Below are 25,965 nucleotides of genomic sequence, written 5' to 3'. Positions count from 1 at the left end.
TGAGGGATCATCTTATTTACTACCGTCGTTCTAAGCAAACAAGATGCAAAAACATGATAAACATCACATGCAATCAAATAATAATAGTGACATGATATGGCCAATATCACATAGCTCCTTTGATCTCCATCTTGGAGCTCCATGATCATCTTGTCACCGGCATGACACCATGATCTCCATCATCATGATCTCCATCATCGTGTCTCCATGAAGTTGCTCGCCAACTATTACTTCTACTACTATGGCTAACGCGTTTAGCAATAAAGTAAAGTAATTTACATGGCGTTTCTCAATGACGCGCAGGTCATACAAAAAATAAAGACAACTCCTATGGCTCCTGCCGGTTGTCATACTCATCAACATGCAAGTCGTGATTCCTATTACAATAGCATGAACATCTCATACATTACATATAGATCATTCATCATTCATCAGAACTTTGGCCATATCATATCACAAAGCACTTGCTGCAAAAACAAGTTAGACGTCCTCTAATTGTTGTTGCAAGTTTTACGTGGCTGAAATAGGGTTCTAGCAAGAACGTTTTCTTACCTACGTGAAAGCCACAACGTGATTTGTCAACTTCTATTTACCCTTCATAAGGACCCTTTTCATCGAATCTGCTCCAACTAAAGTGGGAGAGACAGACACCCGCCAGCCACCTTATGCAACTAGTGCATGTTAGTCGGTGGAACCGGTCTCACGTAAGCGTACGTGTAAGGTTGGTCCGGGCCGCTTCATCCCACAATACTATTGAAGCAATATAAGACTAGTAGCGGCAAGAAAGTTGACAACATCAACGCCCACAACAAATTGTGTTCTACTCGTGCAAGAGAACTACGCATAGACCTAGCTCATGATGCCCCTGTTGGGGAACGTTGCAGAAAACAAAAATTTTCCTACGGTTTCACCAAGATCCATCTAGGAGTTCATCTAGCAATGAGTGATTGGATTGCATCTACATACCTTTGTAGATCACGCGCGGAAGCGTTCAAAGAACAGGGATGAGGAAGGCGTACTCGACGTGATCCAAATCACCGGAGATCCTAGCGCCGAACGGACGGCACCTCCGCGTTCAACACACGGACGGTCAGTGTAACGTCTCCTTCTTCTTGATCCAGCAAGGGGAAGGAGAGGTTGAGGGAGATGGCTCCAGCAGCAGCACGACGGCGTGGTGGTGATGGAGCTGCAGTACTCCGGCAGGGCTTCGCCAAGCACTATGGAGGAGGAGGATGTGTTGGAGAGGGAGAGGGAGGCACCAAAGGCGTGGGGTGAGAAGTCCTCCATCTCCCCACTATATATAGGAGGGCCAAGGGGGGGCGCCGGCCCTAGGAGATCCAATCTCCTAGGGGGGTGCGGCCAAGGGGAGGAATCCCTCCTCCCCAAGGCACCTAGGAGGTGCCTTCCCCCTTTGGGACTCTTCCCTCCTTGAACCCTAGGCGCATGGGCCTCTTGGGGCTGGTGCCCTTGGCCCATGTAGGCCAAGGCGCACCCCCTACAGCCCATGTGGCCCCCCCGGGGCAGGTGGCCCCACCCGGTGGACCCCCGGGACCCTTCCGGTGGTCCCGGTACAATACCGGTGACCCCGAAACTTGTCCCGATGCCCGAAATACACTTCCTATATATAATTCTTTACCTCCGGACCATTCCGAAACTCCTCGTGATGTCCGGGATCTCATCCGGGACTCCGAACAACATTCGGGTTACTGCATATACATATCCCTACAACCCTAGCGTCACCGAACCTTAAGTGTGTAGACCCTACGGGTTCGGGAGACATGTAGACTTGACCGAGATCGCTCTCCGGTAAATAACCAACAGCGGGATCTGGATACCCATGTTGGCTCCCACATGCTCCTCGATGATCTTATCGGATGAACCACGATGTCGAGGATTCAAGCAACCCCGTATACAATTCCCTTTGTCAATCGGTATGTTACTTGCCCGAGATCTGATCGTCGGTATCCCAATACCTCGTTCAATCTCGTTACTGGAAAGTCACTTTACTCGTACCGTAATGCATGATCCCGTGACCAGACACTTGGTCACTTTGAGCTCATTATGATGATGCATTACCGAGTGGGCCCAGCGATACCTCTCCGTCATACGGAGTGACAAATCCCAGTCTTGATCTGTGTCAACCCAACAGACACTTTCGGAGATTACCCGTAGTATACCTTTATAGTCACCCAGTTACGTTGTGACGTTTGGTATACCCAAAGCACTCCTACGGTATCCGGGAGTTACACGATCTCATGGTCTAAGGAAAGGATACTTGACATTGGAAAACTCTAGCAAATGAACTATACGATCTTGTGCTATGTTTAGGATTGGGTCTTGTCCATCACATCATTCTCCTAATGATGTGATCTCGTTATCAATGACATCCAATGTCCATAGTCAGGAAACCATGACTATCCGTTGATCAACGAGCTAGTCAACTAGAGGCTTACTAGGGACATGTTGGTGTCTATTATTCACACATGTATTACGATTTCCGGATAATACAATTATAGCATGAATAAAGACAATTATCATGAACAAGGAAATATAATAATAATGATTTTATTATTGCCTCTAGGGCATATTTCCAACACTAGACTGACTGGCTCGAAGCCAAAAAGCCGGTCAACAGCTTCAGAGCTCAAGAAGACAAGGACTGCTGAGGCTGAAGCCAGGAAGAGGAAACACTCTAAAGCGTCTCCTACTGCCCCCTCCAAGAAGAAGAGGAAGACCAAGAAAGCTCGGGCTGCTTTCACAGAGCCCTTGATAGTTGAACCCATTTCTATGGTCTATCCTGAAGCTGAACGACAACTGACAATTCATGAGCCTGCTTCCACAGAGGCTCATGAAGCTGAAGACATTCCAGCAGCTGATCCCATCGCTGCTGAAGACATTGGTCAACATGACAATGTAGAAGATGGTGCAGTCCTTCCTCAGCATGAAAATAGTGAACTCATCAGCATTGGTCGTCCACTGACGCCAATTGCACAGGATGCTTCATGGGCGGATCGCCCACAAGAGGAAGAAGACTATGAGGCCCAGCCCACTCCAACTCCACAGGCGTCGTCTGCGTTCCGCAGGCTTCACAAAGGTCCAAGGCCTCAAGTCTCTGCTGAAGCTTTAGATTGCTTCAAGGAAGTTGGACTGCTGCCGTTCATTACTGACGAAGAGCATTGGAATGAAGAGCTGCTGCTTCAATTCTATGCCACACTTCACATCAGAGGGTACAGCAGAGATCCGAAGACTTGGGTCCTGGAGTGGATGACTGGCAACGTTCATCACGAAGCCAATGCATTTGACATCATTGAGCTCACTGGCTTGCCCACTCCTGGCGATCTCTTCGAGCAAGGCTGTCAGCTGCATACTGAAGCTATTGAGAGCATCTTTCAGCGGCCAGAACCTGATATGAGTCAGATGCTCAGCATGATGAAGCCATTGCCCCAAGATGCTGCTTATCCCACAGAGTTCTTCGTTGAAGACCTTGAGTATCTGCCAAGAACCATCTATCACATCATCAGGCGAACTCTCTGGCCTATCAAAGGGCACTCTCTAAATGCCAAGCTTCAGGGTGCAATGAAGACTTTGGTCTTCTATATACTTCATGGAAAATGCTTCAATGCACAGGACTTCTTCATACGCCAACTTGCTGCATCAGGCATTGATCTGTTTGGTTTGAAGTTCTACGCCCCTTGGGTCATGCGGCTGATCAAGCTACACTCCGCCATCTCGTATCAGCCCTCAGCCCGCAACCATCGGATCTTCTTGCCTGACGTGGACATGTCTACTGAAGCCATATATTCTGAGCCTGCCAAGCAACCTCTAAGTCTTTGGAATGCAGAACATCAGAGTTTTACTCAAAACGTTGAAGGCGTTGAAGCAGTTTCTCGGGTGTATCCTTTGGCTGGCACTACACGTGCACCACACCCTGCTTCCACTGAAGCCACTGACAGTGCCACTGCTCCAAGACCCAAGAAGCGTGCTCGTGTTCTCAATGACCGAGAGCTTCTTGTAGCTCTACATCAGAAACAGGATAGGCATCATGACTGGCTGAAGCGTCAGATGAAAAGCCTCTTGGTGGATGTTAATCGCACTCGAAATCTTGCCACCAAGAATGCTTTCGTTGCCCATGAAACATGTCGCCGCACATGGAAAGGGCTCACGATGATGTGTTCTGAAGCTGATCTTCAAGAGGATGGCTTCACTGAGAGATTCAAGTTTGACTCTACACCTCCTTGAAGGGTTGTGCTGCTAGGAACTCCATCCCTTGAAGACTCTGAGTTCTCTTCCTCTGCTACCACAGTGACTGCCAGAATTATTAAGGAAGAAGAAGATGCTACTTCACCGCCACCTCCTTCAGCACCTCCAAGCTCTTCTGCACCGCCAAACAACACCAACAACCCTGCTACTTCACCTACTCCTCATGGGAACGAGTAGAGGCTCTATGTCTTCAAACCTTTTTGGTCATTACTGACAAAAGGGGGAGAAGCATATGAGATTGATAGTCTTCAAGCGGGTCCATATGGACGGGTGCCTTATATTTTGCTTCGTGCTTACAACTCTCGTTTTTGCTACATTTGGTTCTTATGAGTTGTAACACTTAAACTAGATGGTCGTCTGCTACTTATTTGCCACCTTGTTTTGTGAAGATAAATTCCGCATGTGCAACGATAAATTCCGCACTTAGCTCATTCTGCAGACGTCCATTTTCCATTATGCATGTCATTATCTTCATATACTTTCACATGCATAGTGGATTGTCATCATAAGTTGAAGTGGATCTCCACAAGTACAACCTGCCATGTGCATTTGCATTCCAAAAGCAAATTAACTTATGTGCACATCTTCAGGGGGAGCCCTTGCAACTTATGAAGATAATTCATTATCCTTTACAATTTCACAGATTATATTCCCCGTTTAAAACTTCATCAATCACCAAAAAGGGGGAGATTGTAAGTGCATCTAGTGCCACCCCTAGTTGGTTTTGGAGTATTGACGACAAACCTAGTGTTGACACCAGATTTTGGCATGGTCACGAATCCAGATTCATATGCAAAAGTTAGAGGCAACACTTTGCGGGCCGGCCCTGAGTGAGAAAGTATTCGGCCTTTGTCGGCTAAATGAAACCTTGCCGGGGTAAAACCTTGCCGGCGGAGAAGCATGCCGGCATGGAGAGCTTGCCAGCGGAGAAGCTTGCCGGTGTGAAAACTTGCCGCCGTGAACAGTAACCTTGCCGGGGAAAGCTTGCCGCCGTGAACAGAAACTGTCGAGGCCAATACGACCAGATGCTGAAGATGGGCTCAAATACTTATTTAGATGGCTTCGGATGAAGAAGTGTTCAACACAGGAATTGTTCGTAACGTCGAAACGATCAACTTTGCTTTTCAAGATGGCCTTATTTGGAAAAGTGATCAACATATGGATTGTTGGCCTCGTCGAAGCACACATAATTGATATTTGAACCGTCTCCATCGGAACTCGTATGCAGATTCCACAGCCCACGCAAGGAGCAAGACAGAAGATTGAGCCAGATTCGGGCTGAATCCGAGTGGGACCAGAACTAGGATTCTAGGACGTGAATTGATGTAATTTTCTTGTAAGGAAAGCCTAGATAAATCCTTTGCTTGTACGGGAAGTCCAGCCGCCTCTTATATATGTTGGGGGTGACGGCCGATTGAACAACACACAATCGAACAAATCTATCTACATCTCTTACCTTTACTTTTCCTTCTCCCTTGTTCTTCTTCTTCCTCGTTCTTCGTTCGTTCTTCTTCATTGTAGGGCGGCGAACCTCGAGGCCCTAGGGGCGATCAGGTCGACCTAGGGCAGCCCATAGCCGCTACGCGCCCTGACGGGGTCCCTCCCGGGCGTGTGGGGTTTCGGGTCCTCAAAAGCGCCCGCCGGATTGTCTTGCGTATCGCGCTTCTGGCAGGTCTCCTTCGACGCGAGCTGCGGTGCATCACCCCCGGCATCGAGGGTACACAGTGACGTGTTCGTGTGCGAACACACTTTTTGGCGACTCCGCTGGGGACGAAGCTTTGAACGGTCTCCAGCCCGTTCTTGCTACGAAGAGATCGTCATCTAGGGTTTGCAATCTACAAAGGTAATATGAATGCCCAATTCACATATGTAGATGCAAATAATGCATATGTTGTTGCTAGATCGTCTAATGAGAATAATGTATCGGCTAGCCCTAGCTTTATCAATCATATATCTAATTATGTGCAAGGGCCGATGCAAGAAAATCTCCATGATTCTACTTCATATAATTTTAGCAACATGCAACATATGTATCCCAACTCCCATTCATCGGCAACCCCAAAAATTTATATGCCGATGAATAACATGATGAGTTTGGGCAATCAAGTTGAAACACCTCTTGTAGGAACTTTCAACGGCATGCAACATAGTGATTCATCTTTTTATTCATCGGCAACTAATTTGCAACATGTTAATCCAAACATGCCGGTGGATAGGGGAATTGGCCATGCTACTACTAGTTATTCGGCCAATTACCCTCAAACATCGTATGCTACACCTCATGCTACTAATTTTTCGGCACCATACGCAATTGTAGATGTTCATAATTCGGCTCCGCACCTTCATGCTCATTGCCGAATAGGTGAGAATTCTACCACGCAAGTGTCTTTACCTAGTAACGTAGTATATCACGTTGCCCCCGCACAATTACATAATTTCGGCAACACACCATTGTCGAAAGCGTCTCAAAGTATTGGGGGGCAATCCGATGAAGATTGGGCAGAAATTGGTCGAAAAAGGCTTAAAGATAGCCTAGCTACAATGTTTGCTGAATTTAGACAAGAGCAAGCAACCTTGCGAATTAAAGAAAGAAAGAGTGGTGATTCGGATAACAAAGTTAATTTGGTTGTTAAAAAAGCCGAATCAAATAGTATGTGTACCGAATTTATTGAAGAAAAAAAGGACGCCAAGGCATTGGAGAGTCATTTAAAAGTGGAGCAAAGTATTATTCAAGTATCACAACCATCATGCTCTCCCAGCGTGTATGAAGAGGTATGTCTAGCAAGTGATTTGCCTATTTTCAGATTTTTTCACAGCTTTATTGTTGATGCATCTATTAGAAAAAATCTCGTAAGTAATTTTGAAAGACCAATGATGAAGGGTAATTTACTTGTTAGCAATAGAATTGTTACAAAGCATATCGGTCAATACATTGTACCATTCGAAGAGACCGATAGTGACTTATTATTGAAGCCAAAGCTTATCCCATTGCTTTATTTAGAGTTCATATCTAATTGGGTAGCTTTGCTTGCTTCATACTTGGCTTACGCATGGTCTCAATTGAGACATGTGTGTTTTAACTATTTTTGTTTCAGAAATATAAAGCCAAGGTTAAATTATTTTGAGAAATCCGATGCTAATATTGTATCTTATCCAAAGACATCGGAGATAGAGTGCAAAAGACAATGTATAGCCGAATGGGAAGATTCTAAATCTGAACCATTCGTTTGCTTACCTCCAAAGCCGTTCTCACAGCAAGATCGGCTAGAAAACAAGAAGTATACCTTCAATTCAAACATGTGTGATCAAATCTTTGCGTTGTTGTTGAAAAATAATTACATTAGAATTCTTGATCACCATGTCAAGCCATCTATCCAAGGACGAATGTATTGTAAGTTGCATGATTCGTCCAAGCATAATTTTGAGGACTGCAACATGTTTCGTCAAATAGTTAAATCGGCCATTGAAAAAGGACGATTGAAGTTTGTTGAAACACCAAGAGATGACCTGTCTATTCCGATTGGTCCCGATGGCAAAAAGTTTTTGCATCGGCTGCTTCAAGCCGATCCATTTAAAGAGAAGGTAAAAACTGCAGGTGATGAGATCAAGCTTTCAAGTAAAGAAGTTGTTCAAGAGCATAATGAACATAATCTTGAGGGCAAGAATTCCATCGAAGCTACAATGGAGACGCCAAGGACTGGGGGGCAGCAAGCAAATCCAACGATCGATGAAGCAAACCAAAAGAAAACAAAGGCCGAAATAAGCGCAAGTGTAAAAGATCAAAAATCACCTTCGCTGAACTATTGGAGAAATATCAAAAGAAGAGTGAAGAGAAGAATGCTTATCGGCCCAATCATGCAAAGAAACCAAGATCACCCCCAAGGCGCAAATATGAGGATCGGTATTGGCAAAGTGAGAGTTTCAATGCAACATATTCATATCCTTATTTTGGGCCGCCAATGCCAATGCTGTGGATGCCTCCCCATGCTCATGTAGATCCATATTCATCATGGGACAGGGATATGATACAAGGGCACATTCTCCATCTTATTTTAGACCATCTCACCAATGTTATGCGGCTCCGAGAAGATCAACATTTGAACAGTCACATGTTAAAGACTGTTTCAATTATAAGGAATCGGTCCGGACACCATGGATGAAAAAAGAGGTGGTCAAGCAAGTCTACCGTGTTAAAAGAGATGGTCGTAAGAGTGCAACTTCAGATTTGATCTCAAATGAAAAAGAGCCAATTAATGTGTTGACATTGGCTACTAAAGACAATGAGACAAAGCAACCAATTATTGAGAGTCGAAGTGCCAAATCTGAAGAAAAGAAGTTGAGAGTGCACAAGGCCAAAAAGAAATTTCCATTGGTCAAAACAGAATCACAGCCGAGATGCCCACTCGTCTTATCCTATTGGCAAAAGAGGGAACTACAAAAACTTAGTGCACATGAACTTGAAGAAAGGAACATGGCGTGGGTTCCCAAAGGAAGTGCTCAAAATAAGAATTATGTGAAAGCATCCATTACACGACGTGCGGCAAAGATGAAGAAGGAAAAGAGTGAAAATTATGAAGGACCAAGCCGAAGGTTTCAACATCTTCGTTCCACACATTATCCACATTCTTCAACTATGTCATTGATGCCTATGCCATGGAATTCGTCATCAGGTATGATTGGTTACCCTCAATGGAGTTATTATAATCCATGGATGCAATATAATTTCTTACATCATGAAAGGGTATTGCCAAATCACTATACATTTGATTAGCTACAAGTTTGTTGCTGATCCAAAGGGCCGAAATACTTGATTTGTCATTTCATTTGTTTATTTCGGCTATATGTGCTTTGAATGAAGTTTACATAGTAATGGACGATATATACTTACCGTCCTAAGAAGATGCAGAATGGACGATGGAGTGTTGACATCGTCCTTAGAACCAACATGGTACAAGTTATTTTTCGGCACGCAAGCTTTGCCGAAAAACAGGGGGGCATGTGTTGACACCAGATTTTGGCATGGTCACGAATCCAGATTCATATGCAAAAGTTAGAGGCAACACTTTGCGGGCCGGCCCTGAGTGAGAAAGTATTCGGCCTTTGTCGGCTGAATGAAACCTTGCCGGGGTAAAACCTTGCCGGCGGAGAAGCATGCCGGCATGGAGAGCTTGCCGGCGGAGAAGCTTGCCGGTGTGAAAACTTGCCGCCGTGAAAAGTAACCTTGCCGGGGAAAGCTTGCCGCCGTGAACAGTAACCTTGCCGGGGAAAGCTTGCCGCCGTGAACAGTAACCTTGCCGGGGAAAGCTTGCCGCCGTGAACAGTAACCTGCCGGGGAAAGCTTGCCGCCGTGAACAGTAACCTTGCCGGGAAAGCTTGCTGCCGTGAACAGTAGAAACTGTCGAGGCCAATACGACCAGATGCTGAAGATGGGCTCAAATACTTATCTAGATGGCTTCGGATGAAGAAGTGTTCAACACAGGAATTGTTCGTAACGTCGAAACGATCAACTTTGCTTTTCAAGATGGCCTTATTTGGAAAAGTGATCAACATACGGATTGTTGGCCTCGTCGAAGCACACATAATTGATATTTGAACCGTCTCCATCGGAAGTCGTATGCAGATTCCACAGCCCACGCAAGGAGCAAGACAAAAGATTGAGCCAGATTCGGGCTGAATCCGAGTGGGACCAGAACTAGGATTCTAGGACGTGAATTGATGTAATTTTCTAGTAAGGAAAGCCTAGATAAATCCTTTGCTTGTACGGGACGTCCAGCCGCCTCTTATATATGTTGGGGGTGATGGCCGATTGAACAACACACAATCGAACAAATTTATCTACATCTTTTACCTTTACTTTTCCTTCTCCCTTGTTCTTCTTCTTCCTCGTTCTTCGTTCGTTCTTCTTCATTGTAGGGCGGCGAACCTCGAGGCCCTAGGGGCGATCAGGTCGACCTAGGGCAGCCCATAGCCGCTACGCGCCCTGACGGGGTCCCTCCCGGGCGTGTGGGGTTTCGGGTCCTCAAAAGCGCCCGCCGGATTGTCTTGCGTATCGCGCTTCCGGCAGGTCTCCTTCGACGCGAGCTGCGGTGCATCACCCCCGGCGTTGAGGGTACACGGTGACGTGTTCGTGTGCGAACACCTAGTTGAGGGACTAATGTGTTTGTGAGAATTGCAGGATAACACAGGTAGAAGTCCCTCATTGATTCGGTTTTACTAACAGAGATGACCCCTAAAAATGTATGAAGACATTGAAGTCAAAGGTGGTATATGAAGATATTCACATTGAAGACTATGACAAGAGAAGACACTATATGAAGCCTATGGAGCTCGAAGACTTAGATCTTTCGTAGTTCTTTTTCTTTTGTGTTGAGTCATAGAAACCACCGTACTGTTAAGTGGGGTCCAAGAGAACCAGTCAGAATGACTGAAGTGATGCCTAAACCAAAAACCTATGTCTTCGAGTGAAGACTATGAGAGTGAATCTTGTCCAGAGTCGGACAAGTCAGCTTTGCTTGTAGCCCAAGTAAAGTTGCCGTGTGAGTTTGAAATCTGACTGTTGGAACACGTGTCATTTCCTTAATGACCCAGGGTCATTTCGGACAAATCAGGTCGGGTTGCCAAGTGGCTATAAATAGCCCACCCCCTACAACCATAAACGGTTGGCTACTCAGATTGAAAGAACGGCTTTTGTTGTTTGAGAGCAACCCACCTCGAAGCCTTTGAGAGAGAATTCCTTGCGAGGATAAAGCCCTAACCACCAGAGCCAGAGAGAATTGGGCATCACTTAAGTCTTCTTGTCTGTGTGATCTGAAGACTTATTACACTTGAGGACTGTGCATCCTCCAGCCGGTTAGGCGTCGCGTTCTGAGCATCCAAGAGATATTGTGGATTGCCGGTGAACGAAGTCTGTGAAGGTTTGGGAGTCTACCTTGAAGACTTACCAGAGTGATTGGGCGAGGTCTATGTGACCTTAGCTCAAGGAGAATACGGTGAGGACTGGGTGTCCTGAGCTGCGTGTTCAGGACTGGGTGTCCGGGACTGTGTGTCCTAAGGTTTAAATACGTAGCCGCTCCAACCAGACGTACAGTTGTCACAGCAACTGGAACTGGTCCAACAAATCATTGTCTTCAACGAGTCACTGGTTTCATCTTCACTTCACTTTACTTACTGTTACTCCTTGTGAAGTCATTGTATGTTTGCACTATCATTTGTCTTCACTGAGTGACTGCGTGTTCTGTTTGGCTTCACAATATCTTCCTACCTGATCCTTACTACCTAGCTGCTATTAGTCTTTATGCTTTCACTTCATTGAATACTTGACTATGGTTTGCCTAGTGTAGTCTACCTTCCGCTGCATGGTAATAGGTTTAATTTTATCGTTTGTCTTCAAAACTTCTATGTTCTGAAGACTTTCATAAAAATCGCCAATTCACCCCCCCTCTAATCGATATAACGCACTTTCAGTGGCCGCGGCAGGGCCGACAGATGTCGTCTACCTTCCCCTTCCTGATTTTGGTCGGCTGCGCGATCCTTCCTACCAACGGGCGTGGTTTGGGGTGAGAGGAGCCTCCTTTTGCCCCTTACTAGTCGATGGTGTCCATGTGCCGTGGGAGCGGAGGTGGGGTGATCTTGGATGCCTGGACGGCGGCCCTGATGGCGGGAGTTGCGAGGCTCGCGGGCGGAGCTTGCGGCTTAGGTGCGGACCGGTTGCCATGGCTGCGAGGATCGCGTGGTGGGCGGCGCCCGACGTTTGGTGTCGGTGGTGCGGCGGGTTCCTCTCTGCTGGCCAGGCCGACGCCGGCGGCGGCCGCAGGCGTTGTTCCCTTGTTGAAGGCATCGTTGCGGGTTCTCTCCGCCCTTCGGGTGGCTCCGGGTGAAGACCTTGATTGCTTGGATCGGGCGACGGCGACACTCCGGTGTCGTTCCCCTTCTTGAAGTTACCGTCTTGGAGTCCTCGGTTCGTCGGGCATGGCTTCGCCTCTTCATGATATTCGGTCCGCGGCATGGCTCCGACTTTGTAGTGCGACTTCCGTTGCTAGGAGTGGTGTAGACGTTCTTCTACACCGTTGTATCTAGCCTTGGGTGCTAGGAGTGGTGTAGACGTTCTTCTACACCGTTGTATCTAGCCATGGGTGCTAGGAGTGGTGTAGACGTTCTTCTACACCGTTGTATCTAACCTTGGGTGCGTGTGATGTGGTCTTGAGTGGTGTAGCCGGGCCAGGCCTCCATGCCACCCAGCCCAGCCACCCCATCCCGGCCCGGCCCAGCAGCAACACAGGCCACAAGCCCACACAAAGCGTAGTTCTCCGACGAAAAAAACCTCGCCAGATTTCTCCCCACCTTCCTCCCTTCCTCGGCCGCCGCCGCCCGCCGACGATGGATCCGGTGGAGGAGGCACCGGAGGTGGTGATGGGCGCGTACGGGGGCCCGGCGCGCCGCGTCGAGAGCGGGGCGTCGGAGACGATGCTGCTCTGGGGCCTGGGCCAGCCGGCGTCGCACCGGCCCAACGCCTTCGCGCGGCAGGGCTTGCCGGCCTTCCCCATCGACGCGTGCGGCCGCCGCATCTCCCTCCACCAGCAGCCGTCCTCCTTCCGGGGGGCTTCCGGGGTCACGGGCGCCGTCGTCTGGGACAGCGCCGTCGTGCTCGCCAAGTTCCTCGAGCACGCGGCCGACGGCGGCCTGCTGCCGGTGCGCGGGGCGCGCGCCGTGGACCTCGGCGCCGGGTGCGGGCTCGTGTCCGTCGTCGCGGCGCTGCTCGGAGCTCGCGTGGTGGCCACCGACCTGCCCGACCGCGTCCGGCTGCTCCACAAGAACCTCGAGGAGAACGTCGGGGGTTCGGCGAGGGTGGCGGAGCTGGTGTGGGGCGACGAGTACGAGCTGGACCCGGAGCTGCTGCTCTGGCTGGACCCGGAGGCAGAGCCGCCGGAGCTGGTGCTGGGGTCCGACGTGGTGTACAGCGAGGAGGCCGTCGGCGACCTGCTGGCCACGCTCACCCGGCTCGCCGGGCCACGCACCACCGTGCTGCTCGCCGGAGAGCTCCGCAACGGTGAGCGATTATTCAGTTCCGTCTGATCCGATGATGGTCAATGCCTTGCTGCTGATTGCTGAATGAATGAATGAATGAATTCGCAGACGTGGTGGTGGAGTGCTTCCTGGAGGCGGCCATGGCGGAGTTTGAGATCGGGTGCATCGAGCAGGAGCAGTGGCACCCCGACTTCCGCACCAACCGCGTCGCCATCTTCATCCTCCTCAAGAAGAAGACACCGCCGCCGCTCCCCGTCGAATCGCCATAGCTGCTCAACCTGAATGAATGCCAATGAGTTGCTCTGCTGCTGCTTTGTCTGGTGCAGACTCATTGTTGTAACATTGTTATACTGAAACCAGTGCACACTTTGGCCGCACCTCTCGGTGGTACACCATCAATCATTTTAGATAGATACTGTCGAATTTACCCAAAGACAAAATTTCCCCAAAGACCTTGTGCTTCAAAAGTGAGAGGGTGCGGACCCGTGTAGGTGTAGATTTAGAGCTGATGGCTCAATATTTTGACACTTTCACATGAGTATTTGTTTGGTTTTTCAAAGGTTTTTTTTTTACCAGTTCTCGCCTTTTTTACTAACGACGGTCCTTCGAGAATGAAGAAATCTCGGTTTCATACCTGACGTGCGGGGCCGAACACTTCTGGAAGGAAATCAATCAATATTTTGGTCACTGAAGCAATTTGGAGCAGCTTACCTTTTGAGAAAATTTGTCATTTGACGCACAAGACAAGAAAACGGTGTATGGTACAAGCGCTAGCATGAGCACTCGTACTAGCGGTCGTACCAAGCGCTTCTAACGTCTCCCCGTTATCTATCCAAACAGCTTTTGTGAAGGAGAAGGTCTGATCAGAGGAGAGAGGACAAATCGGAAAGGAGGCCATATCACCATCCGAAGAAGAGAGAGAAGACCTTCGCTTAGATTCATTCCAGCCTTCTCCGACCTTCAACCCCTCTCTTTCATCGACAACACCACCATAGAGAGAGTTATTCCAATTTGTAATGATAGGGTTTGTAACTCTATTTGCACTTATTCAGAGATTGAGATCTGATCAATCATTCATATTATTGTGGTTCTTTGCGATATTATCAATATGATTCATATTCATGTAATCTCCCTGTTTATTGGTTATCCCCCTCTCATTCATGAGTAATTCCCGGAAAATATGTGTGCGAGATATAGGAGATTCGTGAGATTTATTTGTGCCTATTCTATATGTAGTTATTTGTGATACTATTTCTAATATTGATTATTGAGATGTTTATTTGTGGTGAACGCGTTGTCCAATTTAACGGCTCCCAAAACATGATCCAAATTAAGACCTCATATCGTCTGGCAAAATCGTGACGTTAAGGTGACAGGTGTTGGTATCTACGAGGATCAAAGATGATACGAGGATAACGAGAATCCACGACACTTAAAGCGTTGGTCTGGTCTCACGACCTTAATTGTTGAAACTGCCATTCATATGGCAACATCGATGGAGCATAGTAAAGGGAGTGAATTGCAGAAAACCACCACATTGAAGCGTAAGGTTGCAGAAAAGACTCTTCTACGAATTTGTGCCAGAAAACACTGATTTTTGTCCTAATCATTTGCAAAAAACACTGATCGATCGTTTTGGGCATTTTAACCTCGATTATGACATGTGGGGCCCTGACATTTTTGCATAGACACCCTTTAGGAAAAAGTCCAAACGCAATCAGCTCCCAGCCATGGCTTTCACGCCCGAAGGAGGAAGACGACAGCTCGTCCTCGTCGGCCGGTGCTGCCGCAACCGCATCAGGCGGTGGTGGGACGAGCACCAGAGTAGAAGGCGGCAGCTGGGCCCTGCGCGCGGCGGCTGCAAGGGCTTGTACTGCGCGCCGCCGCTGCACGCGCCTGTGCTGCGCTTCGCCGCCGCTGGTTGCTCCGCTGGGAGGACCGGGTCGTGCCCGAGCTGCGCGCCGCCGCCGCCGCTGGTTGCTCCGCTGGGAGGACCGGGCCGCGCCCGAACTGCGCGCCGCCGCCACCGCTTGCTCCGCTGGGAGGGCAGGGTCGCGCCCGAGCTGTGCCTCGCCGCCGCTTGCTCCTCTGGGAGGGCGGGGTCGCGCCGGAGGTGCGCGCCGCCGCTGCTTGCTCTGCTGGGAAGGCGGGGCCGCGCCCGAGCGACGAAGGTGCTTTGCGGCCGAGCTGCCGCCGGCCACCGCGTGCTCACTGACGAGGGAGGACGTTTTTTGGGGGAAAAACTTTCAGGGAGGGGAGGAGATTTTGGCAAAAAGACCGTTACGCCACGTCAGCAAAGGGTGGGCTCCATCTGTCATAATCAAGGTTAAAATGCCCAAAACGATCGATCAATGTTTTTTGCAAATGATTAGGACAAAAATCAGTGTTTTTTGGCACAATTTCGTAGAAGAGTCTTTTCTGCAATCCTATGCTTCAATGTGGTGGTTTTCTGCAATTCACTCTAATAAAGGAGAATGATCCCTGCATGCAGGAGTTCAACTACTCAAGGATGAACCGCCTACCCAACATATAACTGATGAAGTAGAATCACATGAAAAAAATATTACCGATGCACTGGCACACTTGATGTACACCATGATTTGAAATAATATCAGCAACACAACACAGAAGAAGACAATGCATTTAATCAACTAGCATAAACAACATACTAATACCGAAACCCTAAGAACTGAACCAACTGCTATGAAAGGACCTGCAGCAGCGCCAGCCGATTGTTGCGGATCCTCTCGACTTCCTGGTAGGCCATCACCGAACAAGTTAAATTAGCAAAGGTATAGAGATGTGCATACATACACTGTCAAGTGGTAAAATGAAATGAATCGTGCTAGATCTTAAAGCACATAGATTTGTGCGGACCGCTATTACGAAAACATTGTTGAAGAAATCCTCCAGGGGTTGTACCAGAAGCAGGGAGGCCTCGGCGAAGGTTTTGATGTCGACTCCTGCAATGGCAGTGGACAGAATGGAGTACAGGTGAGCAGCATGAACTGCAGATCTGAAACATGTCATTTTGAGAAATGAGAATAGTAGACTTGTGTACCATGATCATCATGGAACAGAAGATGTAGATAGCTCTGATGACTCAAATGATTTTGCTAGTGAAAATGGGCAGAGCACTATCATGGCAATGTTTACAGAGGGGATGGAAGGAGTGGCAGGATTAGAGGGTTAGCAGATGAAACATGGCACACGGGTAATTTACACAGTCCATTGTCTTAAATATTTCTAATCCTCTCTTGGTGACATAGCCAGTAGAACCGAGGGAAAGTTTGGAGGTGATATTTCTTCGAGGTAAATAAGTCTGTTCAGGTGATTACTGATATAGAAGCTGGTACTTATAGTGTTTTTATTAGCCTTTGACTGGGGAATCAAAGCCAGCAATTTTCTACTCTAAGGATTATGGGAGCTTCTAACATATCATGTTGAGCGTGGGGTTGATTTAGAAAATGGAAATGTGCTTGCATGTAGCTCTTCTTTCGAAACTGAATACTTGCATGTCGCAACCTCTGCTTTTGCTCTGTTTTCGTAACTCTTCTTTGCCTATAGTTAACCTCCTCTACTCCTCTGCTTTGCTCTGTTTTCTCAACTCTGAATATTTCCCCGTTGGTTCCTCTGTTGTAGCTTGAGGTTTCATTCATCTGGTTGACTCGACTTGAGGCCTGGCAATCTTCCTCCTTGTGAACACAGAACCGACGGAGATGCTGCCTGCCTCCTCACGTTAATGGAGGCTGCTAGATATCCTCTGTTTGTTTTTGCTAGCAAGGAGAATACACACTAGACTCTGTGATATTTAGATACAGCGCCCAATCGACGTCATCAGGCACCATAGCTAGGTACAAACCCAACAATTACAGATCAAGCAGCGACGACTCCCCTCGAGCCTTATGACCGGATGCCGCCAACGCCTGCAACCAAGTACTCCTCCGTCCGGAAATACTTATCGCACCGACAAGTATTTCCGGACGGAGGGAGTAGAAAATACTGGTAGGGAACAGATTACCTATCAAATTGACAGGATGCCAGCATGCAGATATATCAATGTGGTGTTGCCATCTCCAGGGCAGGGGTATGGACAATCGAATCTTCAAGCACAGCAAAGCTTGGACCTGAGATACTATGGCACAGGAAAGACTTATTAATGGTTACTAGTTTGGCATGGATTGTTTCCACGGATTGCATCGACAGCCGGATTCTTCTTCGGTAGTTATTGTTCCTGGTAACACTCTGTTAGTCTAGCAGCCCTGCCCTGTTTGTATGGTCCACTGTTCAATCTGCTCACACCTGTAGCTGCGGCTACTGCTGGTGATGCGTGCAAAAACGCAGGCACGGCCAGTAAGGAACAGGAGAAGAACAAGGGACATGACATGAAGATCGGCAGTTGGGTTACCGTCTCTCAAGTAACAACATGTTACTGATCGGCCGGAATGACACTCACAGCATTTCAAGGTAGATTATCGGCTCAAACTCGGTACAATTGCAAATTGGAGTACTGTATAGTCAACAAAGAACTCATCACAGTAATAATATTTCTTGTTCCACCAACCAAACACAAATCAAGCTTAGCTCATGGTTCAACAATCACAAACACACCACACAAGGTTGCGCCGCTGGGCACAACCATTTTTATTACAAGCCAACACGATTAAGCCAGCCAGCCAGCATGTACACCAGGCTGGAGCTAGTGAAACTAGTCAAGCAAGCAATCCAGTGCTGCTTGCTTGAGAATCACACACCAATCCAATCAAATCCAATCAAGCATACCCACATCAGTATCCTGCTGAAGAAGGCGCACCATTTATTTATTCCTCCATGCGCTGATAAGCGTAAGCAGGTGGAACGAATTAGATTATCATATTATGTTACAGAAATCTGATAGCACGGACAAGTCTGATAGTATGCTACAGAAATTTTTGGTCATAAGGCTATTCAGGAGCTGCTCTGAGATGATAGTGGGGACGTAGATAGTTGTGTTAAGTGTTTAGCTTCAGTATAAGGAGACCTAATTAGTTATTTTTCCCCTTGTAGAAGTAGACCCAAATCTATGCGTTTATAGTGCTTCAGAAACAGTAAAGCCCTTATTCCTTTTGCACCCTGTTTCCAAATAGTTGTAGAGTGTGACTAGTTCAATTGTTTTCTGTTTGTTCAATTTCTGAAGTTGGTTTAGACTATAAGGAACGCGTGTTACCAGTTTCTAATGATGAATTGGATCCTCAGGTGGTGCTGGGTGTGCCAGACAGACCGCTATGGTATATGAGTTCTAATGATGGAATATGGACTCCGTCTCCTGAAGATGATGAAATTCTACCAACAAGTTTCTCCTCCCGGTACTTTTGCTTCTAGTAAATGAGTTTGTTTCCATGTATCCCGGTTTGGTGGGCTCTGTGCCATAACAAAGCTCACCAAGTAATGTATGTTGTCATATAGTAGTATTTGGTCCTGGTCGACATTGACATGTCTGAATGTCGTAGAACTTTACAATGATCCTTTATTCACTTATTACAGTTACGGGATCATATATTTGTACGTTGCTGGCACTGTTATATGTTGCTACATTTTTGCAGAGTGTTTTCTGTGTAGAGTTTATTTGTTCTTTTGGTTTCCGAATGAACCAAGCAATCATCTATCGAGAACGGATGATGTATAGAAGCTACTGTATTATGCACGGAGAGATCGGCAGCCTCTTATATATTCCTATGTCTGAACTAAGAATTGGCACAACAAGTGGATGTCTTCTGAAAGAAAAGAAAAAATGGAGATTGCTTTGCTCCAGCGACTTCATCTTCCTCCTCCTGACCAGAACAAAGGACGGAGGGAGACGCTGATGGGATGCTATTCTTTTTCTTTGGGCGATTTGGTAATTTTTTTTCTGGTGGCTCTGTTTTCTCAACTCAGCTCTGTCCTGTAGTTAGCTTTCTGTGTTTTTGCTCTGTTTTCTCAACTCTGAATACCTCTCTGTATCTTGAGGTTTCCGAGATGTTGCCTGCATCCTCGTGGTAAGGGCGGGTGCTATCTATACTATCCTTCATTTTATTAAGGAATACATACTATGTGATGTTTAGATACGGCGACGAATTGATGGCATCAGAAACCCTATCTAGCGATCACCTCTTGACGCTGCCGGTTTACGTCGATTGGAAAAGGCAGCCGAGTCTAATGCCATCATATTCCGGTGAGTTCTAATTTGGTCCTGTGACTTTGCAGTCTGTCGCGTACACGCAAAAGGGAAATGGAGCTATCGTGGTACCACTAATTGTTGACCTTGGCAGGCCTGGGTATTCGATCGAGAGCCAGAAAAGCCTATTATTGGTAGAGAAACTTGATTACCTGCAGTCGAAACTGTTGCAGAATATTTTCTTCAGCCTTTCCAAACCCTTGGGGAAACTGGGGAATTGGACCAATGAGGCCAATCAATCTTTCCCTCATGATAGTCCATTTGATCACATTCCGACGTAACTCATTTAGTGGAATTCTGATTGAACTCACATATACATGTACTCTCTTAGATCATTGTGAACTGAACTGTCAAGAATACTGAAGTTAGGTTTGCATAAATGTGCTTTAGTAAACTTCCTACCATCGGTAGGAAACTCTGAATAGATTGATATTCATGTTATTATTCTCTTGTCTGAACTCATTACGACTGCTAGACCTTTACTTTTATGATTCAGCTTGCCCGTACCACCCTTAGCTAATTGTATGTGATTATTTTAGTTCATGTCAGGCATTGAAAAACTCTACAGGGAGCCCGGGATTTCATATCTGGATTGACAAACTGAAGCTTTGGCTGAAAGAGCAAACTTATGTGGAGAATTCACTGTTGTCGATAGAAAACTACTCTTGGGACTATAAATGTTCCTTTTTTCAGCAGAACTGAAATCTAGTTTTGTTTCTACAATTCAAATATGTTGATTGGGAAGTGAGGATTGCATGGCGCAGTTCTGGTGGCACATGATATATGCTGCGGAAAGATTCTGAAACCTTCAGCTAATGCACAGCAAGCGTTCACCAGGGACATCGGCACTGTAATTGATAACTGCAGTATTGTGTTTGTGTGTTCACCTGGGAAGGTAAACATCAAGATGGAACATGCTTACTATTCGATCCCTAACCTCTTGGTAAGTAGCATAATACTGTGCAACTACAACTGTTCTGCAGGCAAGTGCGATAATATTCAGTCTTAACTGTCCTTCGCAAAAGGCACTTGAATTTCTGCATCAAGGTGGTGCTACCCAGTCTGTGATCTCATGGTAAGTTAGTACACCAATGTGCATCATTGTAGATACATCTGGTTATAATGTTTTAATAAATAAATAAAAGGGAGAGTTTTGAATCGCTTTTTCGCACATTGTCTACATTTGTTAGATTGCTTACAATCCATCGACATTTTCTATACTAGTCATCAACCCGTGCAGCCGCACGGGCTAGAAACATTTTTAGATAGATATACTTGTTGGTGAAACACATCACGTGTCCTACAATAGATGAAGAGAAATGTAGAGTCATCCTAATATGTTTCTATCGGTTGAACCTTTCTTGTCAAAATAATAGAAGTAATGTCCACCCTTGGATCAACATCAAGGAGATGGCATTTTTGTAACATGCTCTTTTAATACTCATTGTATTAATGATAATTTTCTAGAAATATGGAGGTACAAATATGGCGAAAGCGAAATTCAAGCAAATGGACTTTTCATTTGTATGTACTTTTTTTGATAATTTGTCTTCTTTTCTCTTTATGAATGGAGAACGCAAATGGATTTTGTTTTGATCGGGCCTTGAACGTTGGCATCCAAGACTATTTTTCGTGCATGTGGGTTTAAACCATTTTTTTCTTTTGGTACATGTTGTTTTTTCCATTAAAAATTATATGGCATGGCCGCCTAACTGATCTTGAGCATTAAAATTAAAATATAATAGGTTTATGATTAAATAGGATTTTTTGGTGCACGAAAATTAATATATATTTTTCTAATTATGTTACCCTTAAGTGATTTCTGATAATGATTTCTGTTTTTTTAACTAAGATTTCAATTTTTTTTCTAGAAAACCAGAAAAGACCCAAGGGAGGAAGGCTCCCATACGTGGTAGCATAAGAGTACAAATCTTACGTTCCATATAATGGATATAGACCCTCAGAATTTTTTTAAGATTTCTTTTTTTCTAGGAAACGGGGAGTCCTAAGGGAGTAAGACTCCCATACATTGTAGTATTATGAGACAACACGTCTTATGTTTCATCCGATGACTATAGACATATTATATATTAATCCAGCGGTCAAAATTCTTTAATTCTAAGGATTAACGTGCTGCCTCGTATGGTGCCTCCAATTAGTAAATATAAGATTGGCCAGTCCTTTGTTCCACACTTCCACTACACCATCTCCTAATGGTTACATGTTTTACACACCATGGCGAATACTGCACAACCATAATATAAATAGTTGTATTCATAAACTACTGCTACTAGTAAGTTATACGTGCATAGCACGTGAGAGCTCATATAGTCAAACTACAACCAAAGATAGACATATTGTTACTGTAAAATATATTGTGCGTGTTTTATCTAGGTATCCTTTTTGGCTAGTTATGCCGGCAAATGAAATTGTGAGGCATATGCATGAAGTATAACATACAAAAATCACGTAAAATGTACTGAGCGTGTTTTATCTAGGTATCTTTTTTGGCTATCTCAAAGCTAATGTTCTACAGTATCTGTAAAGATAAATATGATTTATGAAGGTACATAGACTTGAATACGAAGTAAAATGAATGATAGTTTCGATAGAAAAAGAAGTTAGGAGAGTCTGAGTATGGAAGAGTCTAGAATAAAGTAGAAGTGTGCTTTAAATTTTGTGCAAAATGTCCATATGGCTTTAGCCCAACCATAGAATCTTCTAGATAGTACACGTGGAAGAATCCAGTGAAGTAATGAGAAGATCCAACGGTCAATAACACTCGGATTTGCCACGTCTCCACCGTTAGATCGGCTTCGTCCAATGGTTGTTATTCAAAGTTATTCGCACACTATATAGTGGTATAGAAGAAAGGGGGTTCAGATATCAAATCCCAGATACCTGGATAGTAGACTTGGCAAATAAAATGCCAAAAGAAGCTTTCATTATCTCACAACCCTTCCATGGAGGTGCTCTCCACAAGAATCTAAGCCCACGACCACGACCTCCTCCTCCTCATGTGCCGCCACCTGGTGTCGCGCATCGGCCGGCCACCTCCGTCGCGCCACCACGAACACGCCCCTGTCATCCTCACGCATCTGCCCCTCCCTCTTCTCACGCCCCGCGACTCCTCGCTCTGGCGCCGATGGCTTATCCACCGCCTGGTGTTGCCCGTCGGCCGACCACGAGCTTCGGCGCGCTGCCATTACCACAGCCAGGCGGAGCCAAGAGAACCGGGGGAGAGGAGAGCCGCCCGCCGGCTGACCACGAGCTTCGTCGCGCCACCATCACCGCAGCCAGGCGGAGCCAAGAGAACCGGGGGAGAGGAGAGGAGCCGACCGGCAGTGGCAAGAAAATAAGAAAATGGCCACCACAAGTGTGGCAAGATTTGGCAAAAAAAATTAAGCCTATGACATGTGGACCATATAACTAGAAAAATGTGGCAAGTCATAAATGTGGCAAGCCTAAGATGTTGTGGCATGACTAAGATTAGGCGGCAACCTTAGGTTGAGAATCAAACATGCCCTCTCTGTAGGCTCTCGATCGACAGGCCCACGACCACAGGGTCCATCAGTCAGCGAGAGAGGCTAGGCAGGGCATGGGGTGAAAACGAACACGAGTTGGAAGTGTTGGCTGCGTGGATGGCCTGAGAAGAAGGGCTGGTAGTCTATCGTCCTTTACATATATGTTCAATTCTTGTGGTGTTGGGCCAGGGCCGATCTCATACTTCCAATAAGGCAGGGCCGATTTTGTGTTTAGCTTGGCATCAGGAAGTTATTTCACACGGTTTTGGCTTCAATTAAAAAATATGATTCTTTTTCAAACGGTAGCAAAATATCTGGGGGAAAATCCAAGGAAAAAAAACTACGTATTTCTTATATGCAAGTGGCCTAAAGGTGTCTCCAAAGTATGAGATCCCTCGTCACTCTCTTTTAGCTAGCTCCCCTTAAGTAAGCAGCGAGCTCTCCAAAGTGTGTACGCCAATCTTGTTCGCTCCGTCCATGTGTTTCCGGTGGGTGTTCACGGCGTGCCGTCGTCTGCCCAAGAAGGTTTACAGCCGCATGTGCAAACACGATGGGAAGAGCTGTGGCACCAAGGTGGCCGTGTGCGCCAGCAAGACAGCCACCAACTTGGTCGTCTCCCTTCTCAGCGTCTTCCTCCTCTGGCTCGTCTTCTTCCGCCCCTACCAGATTCGCCCCACCGCCACTGCCGCCGTCCTAACCACCTTCAACAATGTCACCGCCGACACGCTCCGCTACGACCTCGCCCTCGATGTCACTTTCTCTAACTCCCACCGTTTCTACAGCGTCCGCTTCGACCACCTTACCGTGGCCGCCTACTACAGTGGTACCAAGCTTGGTGGCTCCTCCTCCTCCGACGGCGACGGCGAGCTCCCAAGCAGCTTCAAGCTGAGGCCTCGCCGGCACCGGAACGTCCATGCCGTGCTCAGCGGCCGGGCGATCAATGTCGGCGGGGCTGTGGCGGACGGGTTCTCCATGGAGGGAAAGCGAGGGCTGTTCACCATGGAGGTTGTTGTGAAGACGACGCTCACCTACAGGTTCTGGCCCAAGAAGGCCGTCTACTACCACGAGTACAGCTGCCTGCTCAGGTTCCCTGACCCGGCCAAGGCCAACGGCGGCGCGCGTGCTGTCGACGGCGATGTCAGGTGCGCTGTCGCCAAATGATTTGGAGAGGATCTATTTATTAACACCATGTATCTTTGTTAGCCATTCTCCGGCCTACGTTTTGCTTTTTAAGGTGTTTCTCCGGCCTACGTGACATGACCTGACGAGACATGTGACCATATATTTTTCAGTGGCCTCCGAGCTGCCCATTGTATGTTTCACTTTCACGTATGCAACTTTTAATTATTCTAGCATGGTACAACTATATATCAGTTCACCGTGGTTTCCCTATGAAAAGTATGCATGCATGTAATGGTTTGTACTCACTCTCGGCTTATGAAAATATTATGCATGTCTACGGAGTTTTGCAAAACCCAAACACTTGAGAGATAGATATAGAGGTAGGAATTCATTGAACGAACCATTATCTACTCCTTCGTAGACGTTAGGAGTTCATTGATGAAAAGGGGCCAGGGAAAGCTTGAATCCAAGTCCTACAGCGATGGATATAAGCGCAATTGAAATTCTTGAGGATTTTTAGATAGTGACACGGTCGCCGGTATGTATACTTGACCATTAGTTTTTGTAAGCACATGTTAGTAGGAAACTATAAAATTTGATATATATAATTATTATTTATGAAAAAATATTCGCGTTATTTTCACTTTGTCAATCTAAATATCTTTGTATCTATTACTAAGCAAAGTTACAAGTGTTTAATTACACAAGTTTTATAAAATCACCTGTTTACAAACGAACTAAGTATTATTCTAATTTATTATATTTTTGAGTTGGAAAAGCTATCGTATAAAGTCACAGTTGTATAAAAGATAAACTAAAGATCCAGGGGCAGAATTCTTGCACATAATTTAAATTCATCTTGATGCCGATACAACAGGTAACCACTCCCCAGGTATATCTTGCCAGCGGGCCGTGGATAAACTAGCGATCAACACTTTCGTTACAGTCACATATGTTAAGCATTGTATTCTACGGTGATGTATAAACCGTATGTAGAGTATGTGCGTGCGTGTTATGTGTAACAAGGGATAAGGATCGGTGGGGTTGTTGAGATTGGATAGATGCCTTTCTTATAGATCAATCCACAGCCCTAACCACCTAACCTCTTTTGTAATCTTTGCCTCTATATAACACGTACACGTCCCTGCTTAATTGCATACGCTTTAGCCTCAATTCTCACATGGTATACAGAGCCTAACTCTTCCACGCATCTAGGTCATGTCATCCTCCTCCTCCGCCGCCGCCATGGCCTCCCACTCCCTCACATCCCTTGGTCACACCATCACCGAGAAACTGACCAGGGAAAACTTCCTTGTATGGAAGGCGCAAGTCCTGCCGCACATCAAAGCTGCAGGCATGATGGGCTACCTTGATGGATCACGCAAGGAGCCAGACGCCGTTCTTCTCACGGAGAGGGACATCGCCGACGGGAAGAAAGAAACCGTCACCACGCCGAACCCCGAGCACGCCATCTGGGAGACACAAGACCAACAGGTGCTTACGTTCTTGATTGCATCTCTTTCTCGTGATGTTCTCATGCAAGTCTCGAACCATACTACTTCTGCTGGCATCTGGCAAGCTTTGGTGCAAAGCTTTTCATCGCAATCTAGGGCACGCACCCTCCAGCTTCAGTCTGCCCTAGGTAATACACGCAAGGGGGACATGTCGGCAACAGCCTACTTCACCAAGATGAAGGGCATTGCTGACGAACTCGTAGCCGCCGGGAAGCCTCTTGGAGAAGATGATCTAGTCGATCAAATTCTTCAGGGCCTGGTGCATGAACCGGACTACAATGGCTTCGTCTCCGCTATCTCCACGCGAGCCGCCACAGATCAATAGGTC

General features: G+C 46.6%; 1 protein-coding gene across 1 annotated transcript; it reads left to right on the top strand.

Moving 5' to 3' along the window:
- Positions 1 to 12,574: 12,574 nt before the first annotated feature.
- On the top strand, positions 12,575 to 13,837 carry LOC125520585 (protein N-lysine methyltransferase METTL21D-like). Its single transcript, XM_048685540.1, has 2 exons — positions 12,575 to 13,306; positions 13,393 to 13,837. The coding sequence occupies exons 1-2, from the start codon at positions 12,637 to 12,639 to the stop codon at positions 13,551 to 13,553; spliced, it is 831 nt and encodes a 276-aa protein (XP_048541497.1). The 5' UTR covers positions 12,575 to 12,636; the 3' UTR covers positions 13,554 to 13,837.
- Positions 13,838 to 25,965: the final 12,128 nt, after the last annotated feature.

The sequence above is a fragment of the Triticum urartu genome, chromosome 7 (genome assembly GCF_003073215.2).
Source record: "Triticum urartu cultivar G1812 chromosome 7, Tu2.1, whole genome shotgun sequence".
Classification (NCBI taxonomy): Eukaryota; Viridiplantae; Streptophyta; class Magnoliopsida; order Poales; family Poaceae; genus Triticum; species Triticum urartu.
The sequence above is the reverse complement of the archived record's forward strand: the minus strand, read 5'-3'. Positions and strand labels throughout refer to the sequence as shown.